At 41.8% G+C, this 7,837-nt stretch overlaps 1 protein-coding gene across 1 annotated transcript; it reads left to right on the top strand.

Moving 5' to 3' along the window:
* The first annotated feature begins 1,697 nt into the window (after window positions 1-1,697).
* On the top strand, window positions 1,698-7,629 carry clp1 (cleavage factor polyribonucleotide kinase subunit 1). The gene is made up of 6 exons (XM_017692075.1): window positions 1,698-1,799; window positions 2,629-2,906; window positions 3,998-4,105; window positions 5,218-5,337; window positions 6,114-6,251; window positions 6,762-7,629. Exons 2-6 carry the CDS (start codon window positions 2,631-2,633, stop codon window positions 7,455-7,457), a joined length of 1,338 nt encoding a protein of 445 aa, XP_017547564.1. The 5' UTR covers window positions 1,698-1,799; window positions 2,629-2,630; the 3' UTR covers window positions 7,458-7,629.
* The last annotated feature ends 208 nt before the right edge of the window (window positions 7,630-7,837 follow it).

Raw genomic sequence — 7,837 nt, forward strand, 5'->3', positions numbered from 1 at the left:
GAACCCTTCAGAAATTTCTATATTTCTGCATAAATATGACTTAAAACATCATCAGATTTTCATGCAAGTCCTAAAAGTAGATAAAGTGCACCAAGTTAAACAAATGACACAAAACTACTATACTTGGTCATTTGTCTATTGAGGAAAATGATCCAATATTACATATTTGTGAGTGGAAAAAGTATGTGAACCTGTAGGATTAGCAGTTAATTTGAAGGTGAAATTAGAGTCAGGTGTTTTCAATCAATGGGATGACAATCAGGTGTGAGTGGGCAACCTGTTTCATTTAAAGAACAGGGATCTATCAAAGTCTGCTCTTCACAACACATGTTTATGGAAGTGTATCATGGCCTGAACAAAGAAGATTTCTGAGGACTTCAGAAAAAGAGTTGTTTGTGCTCATCAGGCTGGAAAAGGTTCCAAAACCATCTCTAAAGAGTTTGGTCTCCACCAATCCACAGTCAGACAGATTTTTTTACAAATGGAGGAGATTCAAGACCATTGTTTCCCTCCCCAGAAGTGGTCGACCAACAAAGATCACTCCAAGAGTAAGGTGTGTAATAGTCGGTGAGATCACAAAGGACCCCAGGGTAACTTCTAAGCAACTGAAGGCCTCTCTCACATTGGCTAATGTTAATGTTCATGAGTCCACCATCAGGAGAACACTGAACAACAATTGTGTGCATGGTAGAGTTGCAAGGAGAGAGCCACCGTTCTCCAAAGAGAACATAGCAAACTGCAGATGAGCAGCAAAAGATCATGTGGACAAGCCAGACGGTTATTGGAAGAATGTTTTGTGGACGGAAGAGACCAAAATTGAACTTTTTGGTTTAAATGAAAAGCATTATGTGTGGAGAAAGGAAAACCGTGCTTTCCTACATAAGAACCTTATCCCATCTGTGAAATGTGGTGGTGGTAGTATCACGGTTTGGGCCTGTTTTGCTGCATCTGGGCCAGGGCAGCTTGCCATCATTGATGAAACAATGAATTCTGAATTATCAGAGAATTAAAGTAAAATGTCAAGACATCTGTCCATGAACTGAATCTCAAGAGAAGGTGGGTCATGCAGCAAGACAACGACCCTAAGCAAACAAGTCGTTCTACCAAACAATGGTTAAAGAAGAAGTTAATGTTTTGGAATGGCCAAGTCAAGGTCCTGACCTTAATCCCATCAAAATGTTGTGAAAGGACCTGAAGCGAACAGTTAATGTGAGGAAGTTGAAGCTGTTCTGTATGGAGGAATGGGCTAAAATTCCTCCAAGCCGGTGTGCAGGACTGATCAACAGTTACTGGAAACGTTTAGTCACACCAGATACTGAAGTCAAAGGTTCACATACTTTTGCCACTCACAAATAGTGATAATTTTCCTCAATAAACAAATGACCAAGTATATTTTTGTGTCATTTGTTTAACTGGGTTCTCTTTATCTACTTCTAAGCCTTGTGTGAAAATCTGATGATGTTTTAGGTCGTATTTATGAAGAAATATAGAAATCTCTGAAGGGTTCACAAACTTTCAAGCACCACTGGATACTTCTGCTTGTTCATTGTCAGGGATGTAACCAAGTGCACGTCTGTCTGTGAATGGATATTTTTAACGAAATTTGGGAATGTATCTTATATAATACATACGTTATATAATTTGTGAAGAAGTTTTAAACTAATGTGTGGTCATTGAGGGAAAGTTCATTTCCATACGAATCCTCGGGCGCTGTACTCTGACGTCATCTGCGTGCGCCCGAGTGGCCTGGCGCTGGTGAAAACATCGGTCAACGCTTGGAGATTTTACTTTTCGGAAAAGTAAGACCTGAAAAAACGCAACACGCTGCTCTTTACCAACATTCAAACACGCGTATATGCTAAAGAAGCACTTCGTCTTAAACGAGGCTTCCACGGAGGAGCGAAAGCCCAGACAGTACAATAAATTAGGCAGCAGCGTTTCAGCTGAAACGTCTGTGAGAACTTTTCACCCACAGAGCCTAAAGCGATTTTGCTTATCTAGTGCTAAATCACCTGAGCACAGCCGCATACCTTTTCTCGTGCTTTTACATTTTGTCGAGCCTCCCGTTCGCCAGCTTTTTTGTTCTCGTTTTTCTTGCCCACCTTAAATAGTGCAGCAGTTCGACTCTGCGGCCTCACGCCACAATGTAACTGCTGCACCTCTTAAGGAGGAACGGAAGAAATAGGACGAGAAGCTGACCAGCTGTATTACATCTTACAATATAAGCAGGACTCATGGATTCATGCGACTATGATCAGGTGGAGGTGGAGCTCTTCAGACCGTGTGCCAGTTAGTGCGATGTCTGTGAAGACTGGCCTGTTCTTGAAAGAGAAATCTTGAATTTCTAGTAACATTTTGATGTGCTCAGGTGATTCCTCAACCGAATATGTGATAGATGGATCTTCATTTGTTGTACAAGTCTCTGGAAATGTGAAAAACAAGAAAGCTCTGATGTTAACTTTAATTGACCATTTCTTTGACAAAGTTCCTCATTAAGCTGTGTTTGCTTATCCACTTATTTACTTATTTTTCTCCCATTTTTGACAATTTACTATTCAATATATTATTAATATTAAATATATTAATATTAATTATAAATAAACACACATATTTTGTCTGTCTTTACAGCCATGAGCACAGAGGCTACCGAGAAACCAGGTGAGGAGGGAGGGAGCACTGTCGGAGGTGCTGGAACTGGAGGGACGCGTTTTGACCTGGATAAGGAGACTGAGCTCCGCTTTGAGGTGGAGGCTGGAGAGCGGGTCCAACTGGAGCTTCTGAATGGCATGGCTGAGGTTTTCGGCTCCGAACTGAATAGAAACAAGAAGTACACTTTTGGGCCAGGCTCTAAGATCGCTGTGTTTACCTGGCAGGGCTGCAGTTTGTCGCTCTCGGGAAAAACTGAGGTGAGGATAATGAGTCTATGTCCAAAAGAATCCAGATACCCTACTTGGTTGCTGATTCTACTTGGTGAAATCAGCAACTTTAAGGGTAACCCATTGCTGTGTTGTTCAGTTTCACACACAGCATTTATAATGGAAAGAAAAGCACTGCCAATAGAATTGGACGCTTTGGAGCAGCCACACTTGAGCCCAAGGTTGTCAGATAGAGGGGTATAAAGCCCAGCAGGTCTGGGTGCTGAAGCAGTGGACCTCAGTTCTCTGGAGTGATGAAACCCTACTAAATATGTTTGGGATGAACTGGAGGGCAGTTTGTGATCAAGACCTAATACTTGGACTTTGCTTATGCTCTTGTGGCTGAATGTAATCAAATTCCAACATCACTGGAAAGCCCTTATAAAAGAGTAAAGGCTGTTGCTGCAACAAAGGCAGGGCAAACTCCTTAATAATACACGTTATTTCAGAAGAAAAGTTGGATGATTTAGATATCTACAAACATTTGGACATATATTGAGTGAGGGCCATTTCTCAGGATTTGGGGTCTCAAAGTGTAGAAATGGGTACAGTAGTGTAGACCCATACTAAAATAAAGTATTGTTACTTCAGCAAAAATGTCTTTAGGAGAAGTACCATAACTTAACGCACCTTTTAAAAGAAATACAGAAGTACCAGGTCAAAAAATACATCACTGCTGAGTAACAGTATGACCATAAAAACTGACATTTGTTAGTCTTCTCTTTTTTTTTATACAGTTTTAGTTCAGTGCTGAACCTAAAAGTCAGAGATATGAATCACAAAGCAAGTGCTATCACCAATGTAACATTGAAATTACACACACAAAAAAGGAATTAACTGAATGTTAGTGACTAAAATATAACTGAGTAAAAAGCACATGGATCTGAGTAAGTGTACCTTATTACCCACCTCTGCCTAAACAGCATCCTACTTGTCATCTTATTGTATATTTATACTAGGAAACAAGTCTTCTTTCGTTTTGAACAAAAGACAAAAAACTACCAACACAATGAATTAATAATTAATTAATAATATATTATTATAACTGCTGGCTGTTCATATCTGTATCTTACTGTCTGTAGGTGGCATATGTCTCCAAAGACACACCTATGCTGTTGTATTTGAACACACATGCTGCTCTGGAGCAAATGAGACGACAAGCTGAGAGAGACAACGAGAGGGGACCACGGGTATGTAACTGTACCACACACACCACACCACTCCATTTTTCAGTGGAGACAGTGGTATAACACGGTTTGGTTATAAATCTCTGACTACGGGTTTTGTCGTCATTTCCATTACCAAGTGACTTGTACCATACTGAGTACCCGTGCTGAATTTGGTTACTCTTCTTAGCTGGGGTACCAAGCATATCAATCCAGGGTATATGAGTGGAGGTAGAAATAGTGCAAACCATTTATTGGTTAAATGCAGTTGTCACAGAATTGTAGTCTCAGCTTCAGATGCTCTGGCCATGTAGGTTACAGACTGTATTATCTGATGCATGCTAATCTGGCCACAACTATCAGGATTTTGTCACTTGCATTCTTACTGGTTATCTGTATGTCTCTGTGTACGCACTGCTGTGACCATTTTTAATCTTTCTGATAGAAAGCAGAGGAGAAACATAGTTTTGCAAACATTCACCTTCTCTGCATGCCATGACAACTCTTAAGAAGAAAGTTATAGTTGTTGAAGTACACAGTGCCACATTTCTCAATGTTAGATTTCTTTGACGTAGGATATTTTCAGTTGTTTCCCAACACATACCACTGTTTGCTGTAATCCTGTTTTAAAAATCACCTGCCTTGCACAAAAAGGTCTGTGGTTTGTTATTTTGCATGTCCAATCCTGCCAAGCTTAGGTGCGTTTTTGCCATGTTAAGCAACAAAGTGCTCCAAAAAACCTAACTGTAGCAGAATCACTGTCTGTGGACTATTTGCATAAAACTAAGTGTTGAATAAAAAGTAAACTGGAAGCTCCTCCATTGTTGCTGCTGTTTTCTTGTTTAGTGTTATCATTAACCACATCTCTACCACACAGTCTCCATATAACCTTGTCTACAAGTACTGTTATGAAATTGGTGCTCAACCTGGGTTTGGATAGTTCTGGGTTTGGATAGTTCTGGGTTTGGATAGTTCTGGGTTTGGATAGTTCTGGGTTTGAATTAATAACCGTGCCATACTGCAGTTTCCCGTGGAAAAGCATTATTACCTAGTGTCTTTGAAAGCCATGTCATGTGGCAGACATGTATGACTTGGATCTGTTTATCCATGACTTTCTGTTTCTGTACTCTGTGCAGGTCATGGTGGTCGGCCCAACAGATGTAGGGAAGTCCACGGTGTGTCGGCTGTTGTTAAACTACGCCGTGAGGCTGGGCAGGAGGCCCACTCTGGTGGAGTTGGATGTTGGCCAAAGCAGTGTAAGACAATATGATTTACAAACTCTCTCCAGTCATTTACAAGCAGTTATTGTGACAGTGATTGCAGTTGTATCTATGTTGTATCAATCAGCTGAAAAAAGTCACACTACATTTGTGTGCTTTTAATGATGATGTGTGGTGGAGAGCGTCGTGTGCTCCAGCATCAACGTGTGGCATGGAAGCTGCTCTGCTGCAGATAGGAAAGCTCTGCAGAGGGTGGTGAAGGCTGCACAGAGGATTGTTGGAGTCAGCCTCCCCAGCACCACAGACATTTACACCTCCAGATGCAGGAAAAGGGCTACCTGCATCGGGAAGGATCCCACCCACCCAGCACACGCACTTTTTGTCCCGCTCCCCTCAGGCAGGAGGCTGCGGAGCATCAAGTGCAAAACAACCAGACTCAGAAACAGCTTCATACCAGAAGCTGTAAGGCTCTTAAATTCCAACTAAACACACTGCACTGACACTTACAAGAACAATTACTGTTACAAACACTGTCACTTTAAACCGCACTGAGACACTTTATCTAGACACTTTATCTACTGCTCAATTCAATATCATGCTGCTATAGCAAACTATAGCACTCTGGACTTCATATTGCTGCTAACTGCCTACTCTCCTACTCTTCCTCGCTTGTGTTATTTACCTTATATTTATCTATTTTAATAACAGCTCTTGGGTGTAAACTGGACCATGAGATCTTAATTTCGTTCCACCTCATGTACCATGTGATGCGAATGACAATAAAATCTCCTTGAATCCTTGAATATGTTCAGGTGTCTGTTCCTGGGACTATGTCAGCACTGTGCATTGAGCGTCCAGCGGATGTAGAAGAAGGCTTTTCTGTGCAGGCCCCCCTTGTCTTCCACTTTGGCTCCACCACACCAGGGACCAACATCAAACTCTATAACAAGGTGAAAACAAAGCCACTCGGTGCTAAATTTCACACATCTAGGCTCACATAGTTTGTCATTTGTACAGAAGCTGTATATATGCATATATTATTTACATTGTTTTCCTGTGATGACAAGGTCATTTTATTTGTTTTCAAAGTTCTGAATTTGTTATTATTCCACCATAACAGGTTTTTTATTAAAGTAATGAGATCTTATGAAAAACAACAAGATTTAGTTTTTTTTTTCTTACTCAATGTAACAAAATAATTATTGTGGAGTGAATAAAATGTATGAATCCACACCTTTTCAGGGCTTCTTTACAGTTATAGTAGTTAACAAAACTGAAATCTTCAACATGAGCTGGAACAGGTGCATAAGACATTTTAAGACGTTACAAGATTCTGTACAGTCACAAACGAGAGTGAGCCGAGAAAAGAATCAGCTTGATGAGCTTAGGCCAGACATTTTGAATGACCATTCTGTTTCATTTCTAATACCTGTTTCACTTGTCTTGGTATGCACATGAAGCTGACTTCATGTCTGGCTGAGGTGTTCTCCCAACGCTGTGAGGTGAATCGCAGGGCAAGTGTAGGAGGCTGCATCATCAATACCTGTGGCTGGGTGAAGGGCTCTGGCTACCAGGCGTTGGTCCACTGTGCTTCGGCCTTCCAGGTGGACGTGGTTCTGGTCTTAGATCAGGAGCGCCTGTACAACGAGCTCAAACGTGATCTGCCACACTTTGTCCGTGTCGTCCTCCTCCCCAAATCCGGCGGTGTGGTAGAGCGTTCTAAGGACTGCAGGCGAGAGACACGCGACGAGAAGATCCGTGAATATTTCTATGGCTTCCGTGGGGTCTCCTTCTACCCACATGCGTTTGACGTGCGCTTTTCAGACGTACGTATTTACAAGATTGGGGCGCCCTCCATCCCGGACTCATGCCTGCCGCTGGGCATGTCCCAGGATGACACCCAGCTGAAGCTGGTGCCGGTGAGCCCTGGCCGGGACTTGACCCATCACGTGCTCAGCGTCAGCTGTGTGGAGGATGAGGTGGAGGGAGGCCCTGGTCGCAGTAGGGGTATTCTGGAGAGTCCAGTGTGTGGGTTCATCGTGGTTACAGCTGTGGACACTCAGGCGCAGGTGATGACTGTGCTTTCGCCCGCTCCAAGGCCACTGCCGCGGCACACTCTGCTCATCATGGACATTCGCTTCATTGACCTCAAATAGAACACTGATGAGAAGGGAGGGATTGCTTAGGAGAGGACGGTTTTGTTGGGTCCACAGGAGGTCAAATAATCTGTTCAGAGCTTTTTGGACTTCTGTTTTGTTCTCCAAAGGAGTTTTTTTATTGTAAGCTTATTTTGATAGAGAAACTTTTATTAAAACAATGTGATATTTATCAAAGCCTGTTTCTGACAATTCTCTAGCCATTTAGTAATAATGGAAAAGTTTGCCATAGTTTTGACTTGCTGTCTCATAAGCATCTCATAATTATGACTCATATCAGTGACTTCCTGTCATAATTATAACTTACAATCTCATGTATGTGTTATTGTCTCATGGCTTAGTGTCTCATGAGTTTAAATATCATTATTATGACTTAATAT

Source organism: Pygocentrus nattereri, chromosome 8 (genome assembly GCF_015220715.1).
Source record: "Pygocentrus nattereri isolate fPygNat1 chromosome 8, fPygNat1.pri, whole genome shotgun sequence".
Lineage (NCBI taxonomy): Eukaryota > Metazoa > Chordata > Actinopteri > Characiformes > Serrasalmidae > Pygocentrus > Pygocentrus nattereri.

Excerpts from the sequence above, each read along its gene's own strand:
- clp1 (XM_017692075.1), top strand. The coding sequence starts at position 2,631 with ATGAGCACAGAGGCTACCGAGAAACCAGGTGAGGAGGGAGGGAGCACT. Across the intron at positions 5,338-6,113 it reads TGGATGTTGGCCAAAGCAGT|GTGTCTGTTCCTGGGACTAT; the intron begins GTAAGACAATAT and ends GAATATGTTCAG. Across the intron at positions 6,252-6,761 it reads ACATCAAACTCTATAACAAG|CTGACTTCATGTCTGGCTGA; the intron begins GTGAAAACAAAG and ends ATGCACATGAAG.